This window comes from Emys orbicularis, chromosome 1 (genome assembly GCF_028017835.1).
Source record: "Emys orbicularis isolate rEmyOrb1 chromosome 1, rEmyOrb1.hap1, whole genome shotgun sequence".
Taxonomy (NCBI): Eukaryota; Metazoa; Chordata; order Testudines; family Emydidae; genus Emys; species Emys orbicularis.
Window position 1 is genome coordinate 209,491,250 of NC_088683.1, and position 23,851 is coordinate 209,515,100.

A 23,851-nucleotide genomic window follows, 5' to 3' on the forward strand; every position below is an offset into this window, starting at 1 on the left:
TGCTCCCTTCTCCCCTCCTGTAAGAACAGGGTCTGCCCCTGAGGGAAGGAGGAGAGAAACTCTGCCTGCAGTGGCTCTGATTGGCTGCTCTTCCCCAGAAGGGTGGTGAGTGGGGAAGGCAGCCAATCAGCCGGGGTTTCCCCCAGCCAGGGATGAAATTTGGGAGAGGGCTGGAGCTTCTCCCATCATGGCTCCAGCCCCAGCCATAATCATGTATCTCTTGAAGTGGGAGAAGGTGTTAATTAACACTTAGAAGGCGTTAATTAACCATGAAACAGCAAGAGACAAGTCTTACAAAATCTGTGCAATAAGACCCATATATTAACCCCCTCACCATCCCCCCAATGTTGTGTTATAATGTTATCTCAGTATAACTCCTGTGACAGGGTCAGGCCAGATGGCCACAGGAGAGTGATAGAAGGCAGATATATTAGCCCCAGATTAAGTAGGTCTCTTTTCCCTGGGTAAGGTAACAGGGAAGGTTCCAGAACAATCAGGAACTTTCTGGAAATAATTAAGGCAGACAGGCTGATTAGAACACCTGCAGCCAATCAAGAAGCTGCTAGAATCAATTAAGGCAGGCTAATCAGGGCACCTGGGTTTAAAAAGGAGCTCACTTCAGCTTGTGGTGTGGGTGTAAGGAGCTGAGAGTCAGAGGGTGTGCTGCTGGAGGACTGAGGAGTATAAGCATTAACAGACACCAAGAAGAAGGTCCTGTGGTGAGGATAAAGAAGGTATTGGGAGGAGGCCATGGGGAAGTAGCCCAGGGAATTGTAGCTGTTGTGCAGCTGTTCCAGGAGGCACTCTAGACAGCTGCAGTCCACAGGGCCCTGGGCTGGAACCCGGAGTAGAGGGCGGGACCAGGTTCCCCCCAAACCTCCCAATTGACCTGGACTGTGGGGTTCTACCAGAGGGGAAGGTCTCTGGGCTGTTCCCCAACCCACATGGTGAATCTCTGAGGCAAGAAAATCCGCCAATAAGCGCAGGACCCACCAAGATAGAGAAGGAACTTTGTCACACTCCTTATTTTAATTAAACTTTGTTCTTTAGTCAGATCATCCTGATCCACAGATTCCTTTGATGTCATTTCAGATGCGGTCAAATGTATGGGACCAAGGATTAGTTAATTAAAATCTTAGCCTCATCATTTTGAAAAATCTTCAGTGGCTTATTTCAGATTCATCTGAGGCAATAGAGCCTCTTGGTGAAGCAACTTTTTGTTGCTGGCTCTTGTCCTTTCGGGTAATGAAGTTCAGGAGATTCAGGGCCGTCACCACTCCAAACACCATCTGCTTCTTGGCATAACTGCCATCTCCAATGTCTGTAAGCACATAGCAAAGTACATTACTGAGTTATCTGAAAAAGCAGTCCAGAAATGGCTGTGATTTTTATAAAGATAAGACCTCAAACAGGCCAGCATCATCCCTGCTATGATTCTACTAAAAAGGATTCCAGGCGCAACCCCACAGCAGTCAATCGGGTCACATCAGGGATGTATTGCGCAACAGTGAATTCTTTACCACTACAAGGAGTCTAATTTGTCACTTGACCTTATGAGACTTTTGTTCCAATGACTCCCCATCCCAAATCAATGATAATCTTTAACAGCAGCAGAGATAACTGTATTTATAAACAACCCTTGGCCCCCATTGCAGCTGACATAGTGCTGTACCACACCACTACCAAACAATATAAAGTGTAACTTTTTAAAACACATGTCCTCTTAAAAGCAAACAAATAAAAAGCAGGTGAGGGTGTCTAAATCAAAGAATGAAGTATATGTGGGGAGGGATGGGAGGAAAGTAATAAAATGGGGTGAACTGTGGTCAGACTAAAATAGCACCTGTTGACTACTAAAAGTGTTCAAAAAGTGAGGTGAGTTTAGCTGGCTGAGTTTTTCTACCACCACCATTTTTTTCAGTGAAATTTTTTTGTCAAAATCAAAATGTTTAATAAAAAATTTGGTTTAGAAGACATTTTCGATTTTTCGACAAAAAAAATTAAACAAAAATTAAAAAAAAAATTTTTATGAACCCCCTCCCCCCAAATCTTCCACAAACATTTTAAAATCAAATTGTTTTGGTCTTAATATTTTACAGAAAAATACCTGTTTTTTTCAACCCTCCACAGCTGAGATTGATGGCCAGCCTCCCCTTCCCACAGAGGAAGTATAATCACAGAGGGATTCACAGAGCCATTGCTTGATTTTCTTGTGTTGGGAGATGCATATGGATTTGCAGGGTCTGAGTTCAGCATGCTGGCCTGAGCCTCAAACTGCAGCCCCTTGCAGGCGAACAAACCAACATGGCATGCTATTTCACTAGCTCATGTGCATGAGCGGGCTGTACATTTAACATTGTTCAACCATAAAATCAGCCTAATTACACCCTGAAGTTCTAATGTTATCCAGAGTGCAGTTATCTTGACTGCTTTGTTGTAGCAGTGAAATCTTAAACAAAGCACCTCCCATAAGAGAAGGCATCATCTACACTTACAAATTTTTACCACATAACTATGTGGTAAGGGGTGTTATTTTTGCCAACATAGGTAGATCTCTAAAAACCCTTGTGTGGATGCAGTTATACTAGCATAAGGGACTATATACTGGTTTATGTTATTTCATTTCCCTGAGCCAGAAGAAGCTACGCCAGTCTCAGCACTTTTAGCCCAGTATAACTGCGTCTACACTAGGAAGGTTTCACTGCTCTATGGCAGCATCGGTAAAGTGGCAAAACTTTTTAAGTGTGAGCAAAGCCTAAGAAATTATCCCCTTTGTGAAAACAGTTTGCTGAGGCTCTGGCTACACTACAGATGATGCAGCTGCGCTGCCGTAAGCTCTCTAATGTAGCTGCTCTAAGCGGACGCAAAAGAGCGTGCCTGTCGGCTTCATTACTCCAGCTCCCATGAGTGGTGGCAGCTATGTCGGCAGGAGATGCTCTCCCACCTGCATAGCGCTGTCCACACTGACACTTAAGTTGGTGTAACTTACCTCGCTCAGGGGGTATTCACACCCGAGTGACATAACTTATACCGACCTAAGCTGTAGTGTGTACATAGCCTGAGAACTCGACTCTATCATTTACAGAGGCTCTCCAGGGCAGGCATTGTCATTTACTTTATATCTGTACAGCACCCAGCCCAATGGGGCTCTAGACTGATTGGAGCCAGACTGCCCTGGAGAACGCTACTCAGGGTGGAGGAGAGAGCCAGGTTCCACTGCAACTCCACCAGGAGGAACTGCCCGTCGGGTCTCATCTCCAAATGGGAAAATCCAGCCCAGACCTGAGCACGCTTGGTACCATGATTCTGGGCAGAGCCATGGAGTGCTGCCTGGCACGCACGGGCTGGCTCAGTTCCTGGTGAGCAGAGTGACCAGGAGATGGTAGTGAGCAGACGGGGCACAGAAAACCAAAGTGCTGCCTGAGTGTGAACACACAGCAGAGTCGGGCAAAGCACGCCATGTGCTTGGGGGGCGTGAGGGAGGGCAGAAGAGCAATGAGCCCCCTAGTGGCCAATATGGCTAAGAGGGCTTAGAGAGGCTGGCAAGTCTGATTGGAGCCCCTGGCAAGCAATTGCAATACGCCTAAAGAATAACAAAACAAACTTTTCCCCACCTTAATCACCTAACTTCACCCCACCCTTCTGAGTCCAGGTCTCAGCTGAGGAGAAGTGAATGGGACTCTCTGAGTATGTCTACACAGCAACTAGACACCCGCAGCTGGCCTGTGCCAGCCGACTCAGACTCAGGGGTCTCAGGCTGCGGGGTGTTTCACTGCTGTGTAGACGCCTGGGCTCGCGCTGGAGCCTGGGCTCTAGGGCCCTGTGAGGTGGGCGCTCCCAGAGCTCAGGGCACAGCCCGAGTCCGGATGTCTACACAGCAATGAAACAGCCCCGCAGCCCTAGCTCCGTGAGCCTGAGTCGAGCAGCATGGGCCAGCCACAGGGTTTTCTTTGCTGTGTAGACATACCCACTGTGGAGCCCATCAGTGTCATTCTTTCGTTGGCCAAACGGCTCACTCTGAAGTCCCACGAAGGATTCCCTCCTTCTCACAGCTAAGCAAGCTGCCCCACCCAACCCCTGCTATCTTAAAGAGCAAGTGACAAGAGAGAGCACTCTCCCTTCCATCTGCACAAACGTACGGGAGCTCTTGGGTTCAAGCCCAGGGGCAGGGAAGTGGGGAGCGCGGTCCCCTTAGCAAGCGCCTCTTCTCTGGCAGCTCCTCCGTTCTCAGTCGTACGCGTCTCCTCTTAGGAATCCACTGGGGTATTAACACTGCTCTCAACAGCATTACCACACAAACTCCTCTCTGCAGCTGCTGCTGCACAGAGATGGGGGGACTCAGCCATGGCGGCTGTGTTACTACAATCCTGGCCAAAGGCTCCAGCTGGGATCAGGACACTGTTAGGTTGGGTGCTGTACATGAACATAGTAAAGAACAGACACTCCCCTGAAGAGCCTACAATGCCAACAGACAACAGGTGAGAAAAAGGCAGTACTGTTATCCCTGGTTTAGAGATGGGAAACTGAGGCACAGAGACTGCGTGACTTGCCCGTGGTCACGCACACAGTCCGCAGCAGAGATGGGACTTGAACTCTGACTTCCTGAGTCTCAGTCTGGTGCCTTTTTACCACAGATCAGGCTTCCTCTTTTGATCATCTGGCCAAGAAATGACACTTTACAATAGCCATGAGGGCATCACTAAAATAAATCTGTTTGTGTCCAGCTGTAGAGCAAGTTAAATAATCAGAATAAGAACCTTAGTATTTCAGGCTCCCCCTGCCTCTCTTCATGCTACCATGCATGGGGCTTTGGAGAGGGGTGAATGGCCGGTGGATCCATGACTCTGCTGAGTGATGGGGAAAAATCCCTCATGCAGGAGGAGCATAGGGTTGCAGGTGCTACTGCCCAGCTGCTCTGCCCTGTTGTGAGGATTCCATTCCCCCAGGGAACGCCTGTGCAAAGCCCACATAATCTGGTTGGTGCAGAAGTCAGAGTTTGGCTTTTAAAGAGGTTCTTTCCTTTTCCTCATTAAAAGATACTTACATTGCATCTGATCATGGACAACTATAGCAAAATGATCATTCTCCAGGATATTAGAGAGGTTTCCAAGGTTGTCATCCAGGCTAATCTAAAGAGAGGGGACCAAAAAAAAAGAAAAAGGGCATTTAAACACTTCACTTTGTGACAGCATTAGGGACCCAATTCTTACTTTTAAAGCACAGTCCTGTGCTGGGGGCAGTATAGAGGTGGAGGAAGGGAATATCAGAAGGCACAGGTGTGCTGATGCAGATGCAGCACTTCCTGGAGCTTTGGGGAGTGCAGGAGAAACACAAAAACAAGCACAAAGGACCAAGTCCTCACCAGGTATAGTTTGGAGTAGCTCCATTAACCCCACTGGAGCTACATCAGTCTATACCACCTGAGGATCTGGCCCAGTGACAGTAGTCATCCCCAGACCTTGCATGGGAGCAGAGAAATTGGGGAATACCCCTTTTGCTCTCCCTCCTTTGCACATCTGCAGAAAGCCTGGCATAATCTAACTTGTAATTAGACAAGCCGTACAGTGGAATGCTTCAGAAACACAGACTATATATAGGATCAGTCCTTGGAGTGGGGATAATGCCTTCTTTCTGTGTTAGGAGGTGCCTAGCTCGCCTCTGGGCTCTATTTGAAACAAGTCAATAATAACTGTAATACCTTTGAAAACTGGTCATTGATGACCTTGATGACTGGGTCCGAGAACTGAGCATTTCCAGCCAGCACGGAGGAGAGGATGTTACTGGGAGTCACCATTCCCAGAATGTGACTGTAAGAGAACAGCGAGATTTGCAAAGGGTCAGGCTTGAGGTGGTCAAATGGCTAAACAGTTTTTAGGGACCAATCCTGCTCCCTTTGAAGTTAATGACAAAATTTCCTGCCTTCAATGGGAGAAGGAGGTGGCCCTTAGTTCATCCGAGCATCTTTTAGTGGGTGCATGTCTTCCGGACTGTCATTTGTTGGAGTGTCACAGTAAAAACAAAGCTGAGAAAATCAGCTCACTGTTGGGTCATCTCTTTTTTCCTCCCTTCCTGGGCTATGGGGTGAGCCTATCCTCCTGTACTAGAATCAGTTTCCACCACAGCAGAACATATTTCTGACTTGTGTACCATCTGGTATGGGAGGAAGCAGCCAAGCAAAGTACATAGCAAGGAAATAATAACAGCACAACATTTAGATGCTAATATGGGGAGATGGGGATACAATTTCAGATTGGGAACGTTCCATCTCCAAACCAGAGCCTGGGGCCAGATCATTATTAGCTGAGACACACTGTGCTGTAGGAAAAGCTCAACTTGTTCAGCCAGTGAGGGACTCCATTGTATACCCCCAGCTGCTATTGTAGCTGTTTCATTAAAACATGCATCCTCAAGAGGAGGATCCTCTCCCTAATAAAGTGTTTTTAACAGCAATTATTGTCTGAAATTTGCAGCTCGGGATTTAACATTTGAAGAAAAGTCAGCTAATGGGCATTTGCTGTCATTTACCAGTGTGTTTCATATCTATGCCTTACCTTTACTGTACACTTATTGATTAGGAGCCTGGTCCAACACGCATTGACGTCAGTGGGTGTTGGATCTGGCCAGTTCTTCTCTTTGCTAATTTATGTAATGTTTCCTTGATGGGCCACATCTGTTATTACTGACTATAGCAAAAATGAGGATTTGAAACAATATAGGTAGCTGATCCTAAGAGGTGCTGAGCATGTGCAACTCCCATGCCACTCAGTGGGGCTCAGCATCTCTCAGGATTAGGCCCGTGTCATTATTTTTCACTTTACCGTACAGGTTTTTAAATGGTACATTAAAAAGTGTATTGAAGGGACTAAATGAATCAGGTTTATTGTACAACTATAAAGTATTTTATCATTGGTTTCCTCATTGCTGTTATTCATTCACATAATCATCCACCCAACCAGTAAAAGAGATACCCAGATTCAGCAACCACTGGCGCCTGGGCATAGCCCTTCTCCTTGAGGATTTCGATTGCCTTTTGACAGTTGACTTCTGGGACAAGAAGCAGAGGGGCCGAGAGATTCAGCTTTTGCACCTTGACATTCCACCACCTATAGGAAAATGACAGCAGTTTATTGTTATTCACAAGCGTGAGGCATGTGTGGGGCTGAGTCGGAGCTGCTCCTTGTCTTGTTTAGACAGCGCTCTCTCAGATACAAACTACAGTATAGGCAGATTTAGACTGAGGTCACCACACTTGAGCTCAGATGTGTACTCAGGCAAGTGTCACTCCTGACTCAGGGCTTGAGCCTGCAGTGCTGAGCATGCTGTCCCTGATCCACCAAAGCCCTTAAGCAAGTGCTTAACTGTAAGAAGGGGAGTATTCTCACTTGACTTCACTTCTTTCATTTGTACCCTGGTTTCTTAAGGCCTGGAGCACGTAGCCCCAGCACAAAAAGAGAGTCCTACAACGCAGCAGGTATGGCTTCTGGAAGAAGGTTTGGATATTCCTGTTCTCTCTGAATGGAAGGAAATCTGCAAGTCAGAAGTCATCTGACATTAAAGGGCCCTTCAATCTAGCAGACAAAGGCAAAGCAAGATCTGATAGCTGTAAGCCAAAATTAGAAAAACTCAAATTGGAAACATGGGCGGCGCGTGAACCGCTGGTTTAGGGAGGCTAGCCCCCAGCCCCGCCCCTTCCACCCTAGGCCCCACCCCTTCCATGACCCCTGGAACCCAGAGCCCCCCCACTGCAGCCACCGGCCCCTGCCTCAGGCTAGTGCCCTCAGCCCTGGAGGGCCACCCTGCAGTTCCCATCGCCCCAGGAGGGAGGGCAGTGCAGGCCCAGCCCGAGCCTGGGCCCTGGCACAGGGGAAGAGCCGCAGAGCCCAGAAGCAGGAGGCGGACTGGGGGCGGAGCATGGGTGGGGCCATGCTTGGTTGTTTGGGGAGGCTCAGCCTCCCCCAGGCTATGATACCCACCACCCATGACTGGAAATAAGATACAACTCTTTTTAACAATGAGGTTAATTAACCTTTGGAGCAACATCCCAAAGGATGTGGTAAATTCATCATCACTCGGAGTCTTTAAACTGAGATTAACTGTCTTTCTAAAAACTATGCTGTAGTACCCCCATGAGTCATTGGGCTCAAAAGTGTTCACTTATGGAGTAGAGAAGACTAAATTCCCTCCACTGCAAGAATCACTTGGCCAAATTCTATGGCCTGGGTTATGCAGGAGGTCAGACTAGATTATGACAATGATGCCTTGTGCCCTTAGAATCCATTAATCTAAAACGGAAACTTTATGTTTCCTGCCTGAATAGAAAACGGAGATATTTAAAAGGGCCCTTCATCTCTATTGTCTATGACAATTGTCACCACAGATCTGCTGAGAGCAGCCTTGCTGGGGAGGACATTTGACACTGACCTAGAAATTCATTCCAAATTGTTCTTCACTGTAGACAGACACAAGAGCCTGGTCTGTATGAAAGAATTAATTTCTGCAGAAAATAAACTCCTCCTTTATGGACTAGACCAATGAACAGGGAAACCAACATTTGAAAGAGAGTCACTGTCTGGGGCCAAAGCCTTAGGGCTTCAGCCTTGGGCAGAGGGGCTCAGATTACGGGCCCCCTGCCTGGGGCTGAAGCCCCTTGGGCTTGGGCTTCCCTCCATCCCTGGGGCAGTGGGGCAGTGGGGCTTTGGCTTTGCCTCCATCTCCCCCCCACCAGGGTGGCAGGACGGGCTCAGGCTTCAGTCCCCCCTCCTGGGGTCATGTAGCAATTTTTGTTGTCAGAAGGGGGTCACGGTGCAATGAAGTTTGAGAACCCCTGGCCTAGATTAACTTTTCAAAGGGACTGAATTATTCAAAGAAAATTAAAAATAGATGATCATTTCCAAATGCAGAGTGATTATTTCCCTAGCAATGAGGGCAGTTAATGTAGAAGGAAGCAGAACCTTACCAAGGCTTGTGTTCCTGGACGTTTTTTAGAAATCCATTCTTGCCCATCCACCTATCATTCAAGAACTTGGACCTAGAAATCATCAGCAAAGAACAAGGAAGAAGTTTGTAATGTACCCAGCAAAAAATTGGAGGGGGGGGGAGGAGGAGGGATTTAAATGCATTAGCCCTTAATGTTTCACCATGGCTCCCATACTTTGAGCAATCAGCTGATGTTGGCCCCTTTTGAGGTGAATGGGAGGAGCAGGTGAAATTACACCAGTTATTTAGGTGCCTAAGTTTAAGCACCCAAGTTTGAAAATTTCAGCCTAGGTGATTTTTCCTGGAGCATAATAGAGTATGTCAGTGACGAGTGAAATAAAATCCAAGCGTTCTGACTCCCAGCCCTTTGCTCTTACCATTACACTATAATGTTTTGCACTCTTACATTAATGTCCATATGAGGACTGCAAAGGCCCCCCCGTGAGGAAGATAAATTGACTCCTTATTTATGGTCTCATTCACCACTCCAGTTTTATGCTGGTGTAACTCCATTGATTTACATGTGCCTGCTTTCAGTGGTGTTACACTGGCAAAACAGAGTAGTGAAGTGGGTCCATAGTGTTTCCTCCTCTACTGACTGACTGAGGTAATTTCCCCTCTGCCACAGACAATAACAGGCCATGTGACAGCAAAGCTTTTGTATGGCCACATTACTCATTTGGTCCGTGAATGTTATTTCCATTGCTATGGCTGAACCCTGCAGCGCTGTCACCTCGGTGAAAGCAGCAGGTTGGAAGCACTACAGAAGAGGAGTCTTACATGTAGTTCCTGACGGAGTCGGGCAAGATGACAACACAGCGCTGACCCTCCGTCAGAGTCCTGGCAGCCTTCACAGCAATGGACATTGCACTGCCGGAGCTGCCACCTGACGAATGAACAAGAAAATAGACACACACAAGAGCTAACAGTACATGAGACAATAACATATCATCACAGAGTGGCCTAGGGTAATGCCCCTGCAGTGACAGGCAGGGGACAGTTGGGTCAGGGTTCGGTAATGGGACACTGAACCTTTAGGGCATGATTCTCCTCTCACCGGCACCAGTGTGTATCAGGCATAACTCCAATAAAGCCGGTGCAGTTACACTGGTGTACGGGAGAGGAGAATCGGGCCTATACTCTTGTAAGCCCCTAGCTCCAACAGAGACCAGGTAGTGACCAAAGGAGAATGTGCAGGCGAGGGCTGTTGAATGGATTATGGGAGTGGTGATTCTAGTCCAGTTTGTGGCCCCATCACAAATGGCCCCATCATCACTCTGGGAGCAGTGTCTGCAGGGAGGACAAGGATTGAAAGAGCACGGCCCCAGTTCCTCAAAGGTATGTAGGCATCTAACTTACATTGATTTCATATCTTTGAGGGTCTAGCCAGAGAGACCAAATTCCCTTCCAGCCTTTGAGATGGCCCTTTCAGGTGAGGGGCAGGGGGGCTGGGAGCAACTTGCCCAAGCTGTCCTTGTTTTGTTGGTACAGAGAACATTTCACTCTCCAGAGCTGTTGAGCTAACACATTTTACAAGTGCTTAGTGCACTTTAAATAAATGGTCGAAAAGAAGGAAAATTAAAATTGCAATTATACATGGGATACCAGCCAATGATGGTGTTTGGGGCCGTGAATGTGTGTGTGTGTGTGCGCACGCATCTGCGTGTTTTCGTTTTCCTGTGTGTAACTCAAAAAAAGGTCCTTGGCTTCTCACAGGTAAAATTGGCTTCTCACCTGCTAATATTTCAGCTTAGAAAAGACTAAGAGTCATAATAGTCCTCAGTCCATGTGCACTTTGGATTTCTGAACCAAATTTGGTCTTGGTGTGACACCATTGACCGCAAAAGGAATTACAGTATGAATGTAACACTTCTGAGTGCAAGTGACATTTTGTAAGTGAGTGAGTTGTAGTAATTCAGCAACAGAGGGTCCTGTGGCACCTTTAAGACTAACAGAAGTATTGGAGCATAAGCTTTCGTGGGTGAATGCCCACTTCATCAGACGCAAGTAAGTCAGTTTTGTAAACTAGCAGTACTCTAGCAAATGTAGAAAAAGTGCTTATTTTGTTGTCTATCACATGAAATCTCAGACATTAGGAGTTAAGTTTAGTCATAGATTGTTATTTTATCATTTATATGGCAATTTTCTTTAGACTTGCAGATGCTGTCCTTTGAAATGTGGAAACATATCTCTGGAGATAACCTTGAGTGCTGGAAGACATTTAAGGTCAATTTGTAAATGTACTTATGTGCCTAACACCCACTGGTATCAATGGGAATCAGGAGCCAAAATACCTTTAAAAATGTGCTTCTTATATACTTGTGTTACATATATACCAAGGTAACATTTTCAGACTTAGGTGCCTAAAATTAGGCACCTAAATCCAAATGTAGGCATCTAAATAAAAGAGGCCTGATTTTTCAATGGTGCTGAGCACCTGCAGCTCCCTTGACTTCAATGGAAGTTGTGGTTTCTCACTACTTCTTTAGCTGTCAGCATGAGCCCATGTACTGGCTGGTATTGGATTTGAACCCATGAGCCTCTGGCCCAGGGCTGAGAGTGCAGCCAGCTGAGTTGCACTGATACCTTATGGAGTGGCACTGACGTCCATCTGTAAACAGCATTTGCACAAGGACAACTGCTCATTTTGAAAAGCTGTTTGGTTTCTCTTACAAAGTATTTCTCCTTGCACCAGGGACTGGGAGCTGTAAGAACACCTTACTTTAACAGGACATCTCAAAACGTCCTGCTTCAATCCTTGCACCTTCCAGTATCATATGGCAACAGCTCAAAGACAGCAAATATAACCTCCTATGGCTGACTTAGTGGAGCTGCAGTTTTTGTCCGTTTGTCCTGCTCTGAATCCCACTAATCTTTCCACTCAGCTCATGTGACACTGCACCCAAAAAAGGTAGCCCCAGAAGTTCTACCTCCTTATGCAAAAGTGTGAACATGAGATGAGATTACAATTATTTAGCATGAGTCAGATCCAGGGCTGCTATAAATCATTGTAGCTCCATGAAATCAATTCACACCAACTCAGGATCTGGTCCCATCAGTATAGCATAGAAAATGTGCTCGGAACTGTATAAGACACAAAAACACAGACACCGCCTGCCCTGAAGAGCTTTCTAGTCTAAAATGATTAAAAGATGGAATTAAAATGGAAAATGTTTATGAACAGATATAACATTCTTCAGTAATTTACCACACAATAATCCTTCCTCTCTAATCAGCCTGCGAGCCATGAGAAAGGAGTCTGCGTCATTGGACTTGCACCACAGATCCACCACCTGAAAGGAAGGAGAGAAAGATTTTAGGGTCCTAGACATGTTATTTTGGGCTCCACCCCTCTGGCGCATTCTGCTCTGTACAGGAGGCCGGGTTTTCAGAAGAGCTGAGCACCTGCACTTCCATCAGCATCAAATCACTTTCCGCTGCACTTGAAAATGAACACATATGGCAAAGCACGTGTAGGCTTCATCCTCAGCTTCCACTGGAGTGAATTTTAATTAATTAATTAATTCCTCATATGCTCCTGCCAACGCTGCAGAAGTAAAACTGTTAGGGTCTAATGTGTTTTGAGTAGTGGTGGGCTGAGGAAGTGGTGGTCAGATCCCCGTCGGGGTCAGGGTTAAGCTAGGGTTCAGGGTTTTGCTGAACCAGGGTTAAGGTTCAGGGAGAGATTCAGTAGTGCTGATGGCTTGCAAAATGCTTTGGCAGAGATTTCAGGCCAAAACCCTAGGGATGGGTTCAAATTCAAGCGCTGTTATTCAACCAGATCTAAAACGTGAAGGGGCTCACACCTGAGGTTCTGGTTTTGTGTGCGACTCCGAGAACCAGGCTGAGTGTTTTCCTGCGGAGGCGGGGAGTGGGGAAGGAGGCCATTCAGGCTAAGCTAGGGCTGTGAAGAACTCTGACTGGCAACTGGGTATGGGTCAGACTGGTGGGCAAGGGAGTTGCTGTGTGAAGGAGAAAGTGAGACGACGTTGCGTTGCACTTCTGGCAATTTTTGTTTGTTTATAACTGTCTCTCTGTTTGCCTGCTGTGTCTTTTAGATTGTAAGCTCTTCAGGGCAAGGTCTCTGACTCTTCCATAGGTGTGTCTACACTGCACTCACAGGTGTGAGTGCAGCTTGTGAAGACATACCCACGATAACTTTAATCTAGCTAACTCAGGCACCAGTAGCAGGGAAGCTGCAACAGCGTGAGCTTCAGCATTGGCTGTCCGAGCACGCCCAGAACCCTTGGTAATTACTCCAGCAGACAGCCTGTACCGCGGCCCACGCTGCTGCAGCTTTATTTCTACCAGCATCTGAGCTAGCTACACTAAAGCTAGGGTGTGGTATGTCTAGAAATAACCTCTGTGTACACAGCATCTAGCACTATCGGATCCTATCCCTGGTCAGGGCCTTCAGGCTCTATTAGAATTCAAATAGTAAATAACGATAATAATGAAAAGCACTGGGACCCATTATTAACAAGGCCATAAGAATTGCCTGAAAGTTTGTAAAGAAAGATAGAACAATGGAGTGCAGTGTTGCAGCATATTTCTGGTTGTCTCTTAAATTTGGCTTCTCCCTGCAGCTCATTTAGGTCAGACATATGGAGAATGGTGCCATGGGTTTGGCAGGTTCTAAGCCACCAGCGATAGCTTCTTTTGCATTGGTAACTACTTCAGCTAACTTTCAACAATTAGTGATGGGCCAGAACTGGACGCTGGATCTGAACACTTCTGAACGTGGGGACAGTTTGGTCCGAGAGCCAAACTTCATGGCTGGGCCCTAACCACTCCTCCCTCCCCGCTTCCCCATTGCTTGTCACAATGCTACATACTGATCTGTCAAGGACAGTTGGGATAAAGTCATGTCCAATCCCCTCTACTTCCATGGTTGCGTCCTCTGCCGTGTTCAGCTCACTGGGCAGAGCGACAATGGAACCTTCAGGATCTACACCAACAATCTGAAAGGGAAGAATCACTTGTTAGCCACACTAAGAACCTAGGGAAAATGAAGCAGAAACATCTCCAATGAAAAAATTACCAGTGTTCATATAACCATATTTGGCTGCAAAACATTTTTCTTCCCAAGGTATGCATGAATATTCCTGTCCATTGGCGTGGACAGACAGGACCCTTTTGCCCAGAAGTTTTCCTTCTCATCAGCTTTACAATTTAATCTTAGAAGCATGGGGAACTGAAAGTCTCAAGGATTAGTGATGGGGCTGTGGAGCCTTTTACCTCTAAGTCACTAGTCTGAATCCAGCTCACGTTGAGAGAAACTGAAAATTGTTACTATCAAAAGTGAGCTGTATCCATACACTTCCTGATTCAGAAAAAGTGGAAAACAGACACTCTAATAATCAGGCTCACCCCAGCTGCAGGTGAGCGAGCAGTCAGTCAATGGCATCGCCCCAGAGGTGACATCAAGGGCATTTCTCTAGTCAAAGAAAAGGGCAGAAAAACACCAGGTAGCCACTAATGCTCAATGCGCAGGTCAGTCTTTCTACCTACTTTGCATTCCGGGCACTTCTCCTTCAGCTTTCTGCCAATGCCAGTGATGGTACCTCCTGTCCCAGCTCCACCCACGACCATGTGGACCTTGCCTGCAGTTAAAGGAGGTGAGAAGCATTTAGAGAGGATGGAAATGTTCTCCACAATTGGTTTATTCTGGCATGTCACATCAGTAGGTATTTTACACATGTTCTTGTGCACAGAGAACGTGTGCATGTCAAAAACTGGACAGAATTCATGCCAGTGAGCAGAAGCATTGTAGTGCTGTGATGTGCCAATAAGCTTCACTCCATTGTACTTTGATAGATTGCTAGCTTGGTAACTCGATCCTTTTGGACTACATTGTGTTGAAATGCTGCAGACACATTAGCAATAGCACGCATTGGTTTGGCTGGTCTTAGCATCCAGCTAAGAGAGAGCCTGATTCTGCTCTGACATCAGTATAAGCCAGGAACAGCTCCACTGAAGTCATTGTATTTACACTGGTGTAAAAGTGGTGGAAGTGAGAGTAGACTCAGGCCCTGAGAGTTTTAGGCTGTAACTACACTGGCAAAAATGAGACATAATTTGTTACTGGCTGTTGCCAGGGCTAGCGATGGTACACGTTATAGTATAGGTAGGGCTCAGGCTTTCTTGCCACCATTGTCAACTAACCTTGATAAAGCACCTTGTTAAAGTGAAAACCGAGCCCTGTTTTCACTACACCTTTCACTCTTTCTACCACTGGGGATGGGTTCCATTTTTGCCCATCTAGACAAGGACTGAAATTCTTTTATTGCCTATTCCAGCCACCAAATGAAGCTGGATTAGTCTCTGCAGCACTCGCAAAGTTTTGATCCATTTTAATTTACTAATGACTTTGCAGGATCAGCTACCGTGTGCCGATTACTCATATGGATAGTCCCAGGGAGGCCTCTTGAGCCATTTAATCCTCTTATCTAACCCATTACAGTGATGCCACAACTGCAGAGAGACGGCCACCTCCACTGTGTCATTCAGCACTTTGTCATGTCCACACATTCCCCAGGCCGTCCTGTCACAGTTGAGAGCGGCAGAGGCAGCTGAGCTGAAGCCCCATCAGGTACAAGAGAGAGGAGACTGCTGGTTAGCCATTCTCCATGAGGGACCCACTACTTTGCAATTCGCTTCCTCCCAGGATCCAAATGAGCCCAGCTGTGTTGCAAGGCTCATCTCTTTTCCCAGGCTTTTGAAAATGGAGGGGAATTGTAATTACAAGGGTGTGAAATTGTTCAAGGGGGAGGTAGGTCATCTCAAATTGCTGCACTCAGGCTTTATTTAAAGTTATGTCAAGGGTGCCTGTAACTTACCAAGTCCCTTTTTAGCTTTTCTATACATTTAAATAAATAAGTCCATAAAGTAACAGAACCCTCCCTCAGAAGGATATGGCATGTGCAATTCATGGCCGAGATAGAACAAACAGTACCTTCGCACTGCTCCAGGATCTCCTCAGCGGTGGTGTCATAATGAGCCATCGGGTTGCCGGGATTTCGGTACTGTTTATTACAACAGAGAACAGTGTATGTTACGGTTAACAGGGTGGGTCAGACACTGAACTAAGAACAGCTACGGAGGTGTTTTATTCAAGGCATAAAAAGCCCCCTCCTTGTCCTGCGCAACACTGCACCACAGTCCAAGCAGGCCCAGGGAGAGAGTCCTAGTAGCCTTGTAACTTGGTGTCTTGGGCTTTAGGGAGGTACTGCAGTGTGTGGTATGTTTTCCAGTGAGGAGCTAAACAGAAGGACGGGAATGTTGTCCCCAGCTATGGCCCTAAACCCAACCCAATGCCCCCCATGGAAGACACAGGCTGATAGAAAACCTGGTGCTGGCGATGCTGTCGGATGGCACATCCCTTCATGACTGAAAACAAAACAGACAGAGCCTGATGAAGACTGGCAAGAGGGGGAGCTGCATAAGGGTATGGGAGGGGGGTGTAGTGTCTAAGCAAGGGAATTCTGGAGGTAACACACCGGCAGAGACCAGAAGCGGGCATGAAGGGGAAATTATGCTCATAGGAGTGCTGTGACACTATCGAACAGATGTTGTTTGTGCCTCCCCTCTGTGCTAATCCCTTGCCACTGTCAGGTGTTCATGGGGGTGAAGGGGCACGACCACTGTGCCCTGCTCAGACATATTCCTTCTGGGACAGAGTATGCTGCTGGCCACCCCGTCTTGTGCTTCCAGAGGACAAGCACTCCTAGCTACCTCCCAGCCTGCAGGGCTAGGGGGTGAGGGGAAAGAAGGAGCTCCCAGAACTCTGAGCCCTGCAGTTGGTGCAGGGCTGCTGGCATGGGTGTTTCTAGTTCAGTGGTGCCAATTCTTGTGCTATTTGGTGCTTTTCTTAAAGCTCCAGCTCCTGGAGGCCAGCAATTCCCTGAGAAACTCAGCTTTCATTTTTTAAAAAAGTGGGTTTTGAATCCACGTGGTTGCAGAGAAAAACCTGCAAATGTGACCAGAGTGCACCCAAAAAGCACATAATCCACATGGCAAAGAACCCTCCCCCCCATGTATTTGTTGTTGTTGTTGTTTGAAGCTCATTCGCAGAGAGGGCTGTAGAGAGGTCAATGAACATCTAGGCAAGAAGACTAAACTAATCTCTCCCTCCCGCAGGTGAGCCCTGTGGCAGGAACATACCATCCCTGAGAATGTGCTCCTTGTATGTATGCGTCAATGTGTGGGGCTCAGATTACCACTGCCCATTCTGTAGCATGGGTTACTACAAGCAGTTTGTTTGACCTTCACTGTGAGCCTATTTATATACACACAACATATTTTTTTCCAGTGCTGCCAGTCAAGAACCTTTCATAAGCATAAAAATTTACTTTAAAGTGGTGGTAAAACATTCTCCAGATAGAACAGGATCAAAATGTGCTCAAACCTCCAAAAACTTTGCCTCAGGTTTCACAGTCTCTGAGTGTGCCTCTTATTTTGTTTTTGCAGCCCAGTGCTTCAAGGAAGAGAAGTCAAGTCACACGTGCCATAAAAATGAGCATCGGTGTCTGGGAGAAGAAATGCAGTGGCAAGAAGTGCCACAATGGATACTGAGCATCTTACAGCTGTGTAGCAGAATGGGGGAGATGAGCAGACCTAGGCAATCCTGTGCAATCCAGATTTAAAGAGAGAACCCAAAAAGTAATTGAATTTACCTGGTCCAGAATGTGGGAGTTCGGGATTTCATATCTCAGCCTCTGAGCAACAGAAACATTAGACTCAGGGGAATCAAAGTTGGTGGCTGGAGTCCTAACAATCTCAGAACCAAGAGCCCTTAGTATATCAACCTGTAAATCATAAAGCAGACACAATAAAGTGATCTCCTGTACTGCCGGTAATCTGAACCTATATATTCATATTAGTGACAAAAGCCAGACTGGGCTTTGCATTCATAAGACATTTAACATTTAGAGTGGTTTAGAGATACAATGTCTGATCTCAGTCACACTCACTAATGCTCTTTTACATCGTTCTGGCAGCATAATGGGCCTTTAAATTGGTTAGAAATGCCGCCTGAAAATACTCCTAAATACAGACGGCCTTCCCAACCTGGCATAAGGATTCTAGCCTGGCCATGCTCCTAGCCTCTACAATGAAGTGGTAGCTGGGGGGCATGACCAGAATCCACTGCACTACTACTATTTGCTGGTTTCCAAGAGGCATATGGAGCAAAGCATATGTTAGAGCACTCCCAAGGCTGCTCTAATGTACACCGTGGACTGGGCAGCCCCAGCACAGACCCAGAACACAGGTAGAGCAAACTGGCCATAAGCACAGGAACGGAGTACCTGAGAATGAGTGTTTATCAACAGAGATACACTTGTCTAGTGGTGAGAACAGGAGAGCTAGGTATTAGAGCTCTTCGGTTTCTGATCATTTGTTGGGTGGGTTATTACAGTTGGGCTGAGGAGGTGGTGTTTGATCCAGGTGAGGTTTAGGTTAGGGTTGAGGTTTGAGCCAAGTCAGGGCTAGGATTCAGGTCTGAATTCAAAGGCGCCAAAGTCTTGCAAACTGTTATTGTGAGATTTTTGCCCCAAATGGAGGAAATCTCACAAGATCATGTGAAATTTCTGCCATCTTGATGGGGTTTCTTGAGAAATCTGGTTAATACTCCTATGAAGTTAATATAAATATCTTCAGTTTACATAGAGGGAAATGGACAGAGAGGTTAAGTGACTTGCCAAAAGTCACACAAGAAGTTGGCAGCAGAACTGGAAATAGAACCAAGGAGCCCTGCATACCTTTCCTTTGCTCTAACCATCACACACACCCGTAGACATAAAATTGCATCATCTCTGTGCAGAAATGTACCATATTTGGCTAATATATTGCACCAGCTGCATAGCTGACACCAGATAATCAGTCAGATTATCATTGCCTGCTTCATTGTCCAGAGAACTCTTTTGAATAACTACAAAAATATGCCATTACTTGTAACTAGGATCGTTACCCTATATAGGAAAGGGTTCACTAGTTCTCAAGAGAGAGAACTTTCCCCATTCCCAGGATTTCAGTGTAATACCATAAAGGACTCTGACCTTCTCCATGCTCATTTTCTCTGGCAACACAATGATGCAGCGATAGCCTTTCACTGCAGCAACCAGGGCCAGCCCGATTCCTAGGCAGTGGGGGAGGAAAGGGAATTATTCAATGACAGCATTTGGCAAGGTCAACTGACAGTCATAGTCTCCTGCACCTCCTGCATTAATCTGGTAAATGTAGCTCATGGATTTGCACTTAAAAGCTAAATAGCAATGTACCATCTTAGACTTTTTGCATGCTCTCTGACAGTCCTAGTGTAGGAGGATGTTCTAATTTGAGAGCTTACTTGTAATTAAGTCTCTGTGTCCCTGAGAACCGGGGAAGAGCAGTGTATTTTCACAGCATACAAACTGAAGGGACTGGAAAGGCTCAGAAGCATTTTTCTACACTTAGCAAAGCGCCAGTCTCTTGTTTTCCCACATGTGTTGTTTCACACAGAAAAGATATAATTACGCTTAGACAGCTCTCTGTTCTCCTCAGGTCTGCTTAACGCACCCCACCCCCAGCAGTCTAATTTGTGGGATAAAGCTGCCCAAGCACCAATCTCACTCCATAGCTAGTTGGCAAAGTGTATCTGTGCTCTAATTTCACTCTGAATGACTGACCGAGCCAGCTGTTCCCATGCTGGCTGGGGAAGGCAAATGAGGCTTTAGATTCTGAATTGATACAAGAGGATGCGCAGGGCAGGCGTGAAACATTGCTTCTGTACTAGGACACGCTGTTGAAAAAGTCTGCAATACCCGCAGGAGGTTAAATTCAGGCTGCAGCCTGTCAGAGGATTGGTAGAAATAGCTTTAGTATTAGAGCTAGATCAAATGGTCAGATAAGAGAAAGGCAAAGAAATTCCACTGTAAGGCCCTGACTCTGAGCTCAATCATCCCATTCAGGCACAGCCCAGTGTGGGAGGCGGTGTGGAGTCACATGACCCCTAGACAAGTACAAGGAGGAATGCTGCCTCAGGGGTGCAGAATTCCTTCCTGAGCTCTGTGGCATCTACACCCTTGTATAGGGTGCAGTTTAATCCCCCTCAACTATGCTGGTCTTGTTTGGCCTGCTAGAGGGAGGGGTTGGGGGGAGACAGACCCATAGCCCTAGCTGCTTGGGGGTGCTGCACTCCACCAGGAAAATAGGAAGGGTGCAGCCCTGGCCAGTTGTGTCTTCTTCTTGTGCAAGCTACAGAATGGGGAAAAGCTCCTGCACCTTCTCTCCCAACCATGAACTGGCCCTAGCTTGTTCCTGGCCAGCTGAGGCTAAATAAGGCAGATATGGAAGAAGCAATGATATATTTGTAAGCTTGGCAAAATTCAATTTTCATTTGTGCTATCATTGTGATGGATCATATTGATGTTTATTTTTAAGCATTTTAAAAGATTTGTAGCCATTTAAATGATCAAAGTTGTGGAACGTTATGGGGGCAGGGTAAGAGAATGACTTAATGACAGTAGACATCAAGGTTCAAAAAGTTAAAGCTTTATAGCTGCTAAAACACAAACTGTCCACATCACCTGTCAAAATATACAACCTAAAGAGCTTTCTACCATCAAATCCCATCTGCTTTTACTATTCATTCACTTGTCCATTTGTAACAAGCCTAATTCAAAAGTCCAGATCACTGGATTTTGCCTATAATAAGGTCTCAAGCAGCATTTTTCTTACTTTGCCTATCTGTAAATTTTGATTGTTAGTGATGGAAATATTTTTGCATTGGTTTGTGTGTGTGTACAGTGAAATCAATATTTACTGACATTTCTAATCCTTCCAAGCCTATTTATTTGCTGGGGGAATTCAGGGAAATTCCCCTGTGAAAACTCGCTCTAACTATTCAATAACCTTGCAGCCAGGAAATGTTCTTTACGTGCGTCAGCTCCTCTAGAGCTTTTTGTTAGATGCATTGTTGTTAGCGAACTGCCCAATATTACCACACACTGGCTCTGCAGTTTTGACACCTTAGTGCGGTTTTAACCCATCTAGGAATTTCAGCACTAAATCACCCCTGAGATCTCACTTCCTCTGGTGTGTTGCAACACCTAGGCACAGTTTGGGATGGGGTGGGTGAGTTGTGGACAGAGACAGAGTTATAAGGACAGAGGCTAATTTCCAAACTAAAGCACGTAAAACAATGTAACACACATGTCTGCAACTGCACCTCAGGCAAGGGGGTAAATTTTCTTAATCAGACTTTCCCTGCAAACATGAATACATCAGCAACAGATAGGGTCAATGGGTACTGGAAAAGGGAAAACTGCATTTAACAGAAAAGGTTTAGCAAGCCTCATTTCCCCTCTTCATTGTAGTAGGAGCTGAAAGGTTCCAAAAGCTTCCTTCCCACCCCCTCCACTCTCCCTCAAAAATATCAGGCCATCATTCTATTCCATTACCATGCTGTCCAAATGCAGGGCCACAAATCCAGTTCCTACCTGTGTTTCCTGATGTTGGCTCAATGAGTGTGTCTCCGGGTTTTATGATCCCAGCTCTTTCGGCATCCTCCACCATCCTCAGGGCGATTCGATCCTTCACACTCCCCCCAGCATTGAAGTACTCGCACTTTGCCACTAGAATTTGAAGGGGAGCCCAAATTACAAATGAGCCCAAATCCAACTTGCCTGCATACAATTTAATCCCTGCTATCAAATACACTAAAACCATCACAACAGAATGGCCTTCTACACAGAGAAACACATCAGTTCTTCTCCGATTCTCACCATTCACCCCCCTCCAAGAACACAAAAAGTACGGTATGTCATTGTAATTAACCACTAGCAAACCCCCAAACACATCATTATCTGCAGCGTTAGTCTATAGCATAAGGGCCAGGTACATAAGAGATGGAATGAAGAGATATTGTTTGTTTTACATTTTAATAGCATTTGTTATTCAGAAAAATTAAAGTCAATAAATAATAACAAGTTCTACTACTGAGTGCCAGATTTCTAAGTCTGTTTCATGAGCTACCAGTCCTCCCATTTCTGGACACAAGAGGATTGCCAGGTTGGGTCACACAGTCATAAAGTGGGTGTTTCTCCTTCCTCTGATTCATCCAACAGCAGCCAGTGTCAGAGATGGAAGAAGTGAGTGCACGGCTCATGGTTAAGGCTACGATTTAGTCATGGGTATTTTTAGTAAAAGTCATGGTCATGGGCAATAAACAAAAACTCATGGCCTATGACTATGACTTTTACTATAAACACCCCTGACTAAATCTTAGCTGCCCTGGCCCCACAGCCACCGCTGCTCTGGGGGGCTCCCGGGGTGCCGCTACTCTGGGGCCCCGGGGCCAGATGCCTGAGGCTGCTGAGCACCGGCTGCTCTGGTCACCCCGAGGGCCGCCCCAGGACAGCTGCTCAGGCGGTCCCCAGGGCCAGCCACACCAGCCACTGCTAGGGCGGTCTCTGGGGCCAGCTGCCCAGGGCCACCAAACAGCAGCTGGTGCGATTATCCCTGGGGCCGCTCAAAAGCAGCCCGTCTGGCTGGCTGTGGGGCCACCTTAGCAGCTGACATTGGCACTGGCTGGCCCTGGGGCTGCCTAAGCAGCTGGCTCCAGGGCCAGGCCCTAGGGTCAGCCACACTGTCCGCTGCAGCTACGGAATTTCATGGAGGTCACAGAAAGTCACGGAATCCATGACTTCCGCGACCTCTGCTGCAAACTCACAGCCTTAATCACTGGCCTTTTCTGGTGCAGCAGTTCCTGTGTTGTTGTAGATTTATAAAGACGTAGAGCTTTGAAAGTAACTTTTTGTGCTGTTTTTCTACGCTACCTAATGAAATAAATAATTATCACTGGGCCAGATTCTCATATTCTTACTCCTCTTGAGTAGTATCTTAGAGCCGTTTCATGCTCCCTTTGAAGCCAAGGGAGTTTTGATACTGGCTTCAATCAGAGCAGGATTGGGACCTTACTCCACAAGAAGTCCATGGGGCCGGGACAACTTTTGGAGTAAATACTACTCAGGGAGAGGAGGGGTAACAGAACCTGGCCCTGTTTGTTGAAGGCCAACAGCTGAACTCGTGCTGAACAGAACAGGGAGGAGACAGGATGGAATTTACAATCTAAGAGCCAGTTTGTGTCACCTTAACCCACGCTGAGTTGTTAGGACCGTACTCTGCAAGGAACGCCCTTATGAAAACAAATCAGTAGACAATGTACTTTCAGGGTTTAAATTTTATGAGGTAAATTGCCAAAATCAGGCTACAGGGACATTCCAAAAGGCAAACATGACTATTTTTAGTCATTCCCACAGCATTGTTAACCCCTTGTTCACACCAGTTACCGCAAAAGTTTATTTTGCAGTGTACTTTGTGCTGATTGACAGGTGTAATAAAAGAGACCGTAAGGCCACTCATATAACTTATGTTTCCCTTCCAGTCCTGCACCAGCTGGGGAGATAACATCCTGGTAAATAGCAGCACTGCATATCTTCCTGGTTTGCTCACTGACTCTTTGAACAAGCCCCTTCTGTGTCTCCTGGGGACATGCCTCCTAGTAACAACCTCCTGTATGGGCAGCCTGCAGAGGTGCACAAGTAATTAATAATCTGCCCGTTGCCTGTCCTCTCTCCATCCCTGCTACACCAACTCATCCAGCCTTTGATACAGGGGCCCTATACCAGGGGAAAGGTACACTGGAAAATGTCTTATCTTGAAATGAACCTCAGAGTGAGAAGAGCAGATGGGAATGGGACCCCAAAACTGGGAGAAAACAAACATTTAATCATTGTTAGCATGGAGACAAGCCACAGGACAATAACTGCCTGTGCTTTTTCTGATTTCCCTTAGCACCTGCAATGCTACAGCCTGCACATACAGGGGCCTTATC

At 46.4% G+C, this 23,851-nt stretch overlaps 1 protein-coding gene across 1 annotated transcript in view; it reads right to left on the reverse strand.

Annotated features, from left to right (window-relative positions):
* Positions 1 to 1,160: 1,160 nt before the first annotated feature.
* LOC135882628 (cystathionine beta-synthase-like) overlaps positions 1,161 to 23,851 on the reverse strand; it is a 43,330-nt gene continuing 20,639 nt past the window's right edge. Inside the window, exons 3-15 of the mRNA XM_065409603.1 lie at positions 21,456 to 21,590; positions 19,035 to 19,114; positions 17,652 to 17,783; positions 15,932 to 16,001; positions 14,488 to 14,579; positions 13,812 to 13,937; positions 12,185 to 12,269; positions 9,757 to 9,862; positions 8,957 to 9,028; positions 6,969 to 7,103; positions 5,699 to 5,807; positions 5,045 to 5,129; positions 1,161 to 1,321 (exon numbers count right to left, since the gene is read on the reverse strand). Coding sequence (XP_065265675.1) covers positions 1,161 to 1,321; positions 5,045 to 5,129; positions 5,699 to 5,807; positions 6,969 to 7,103; positions 8,957 to 9,028; positions 9,757 to 9,862; positions 12,185 to 12,269; positions 13,812 to 13,937; positions 14,488 to 14,579; positions 15,932 to 16,001; positions 17,652 to 17,783; positions 19,035 to 19,114; positions 21,456 to 21,590 — 1,388 coding nt within the window. The remainder of the gene's footprint in view (positions 1,322 to 5,044; positions 5,130 to 5,698; positions 5,808 to 6,968; positions 7,104 to 8,956; positions 9,029 to 9,756; positions 9,863 to 12,184; positions 12,270 to 13,811; positions 13,938 to 14,487; positions 14,580 to 15,931; positions 16,002 to 17,651; positions 17,784 to 19,034; positions 19,115 to 21,455; positions 21,591 to 23,851) is intronic.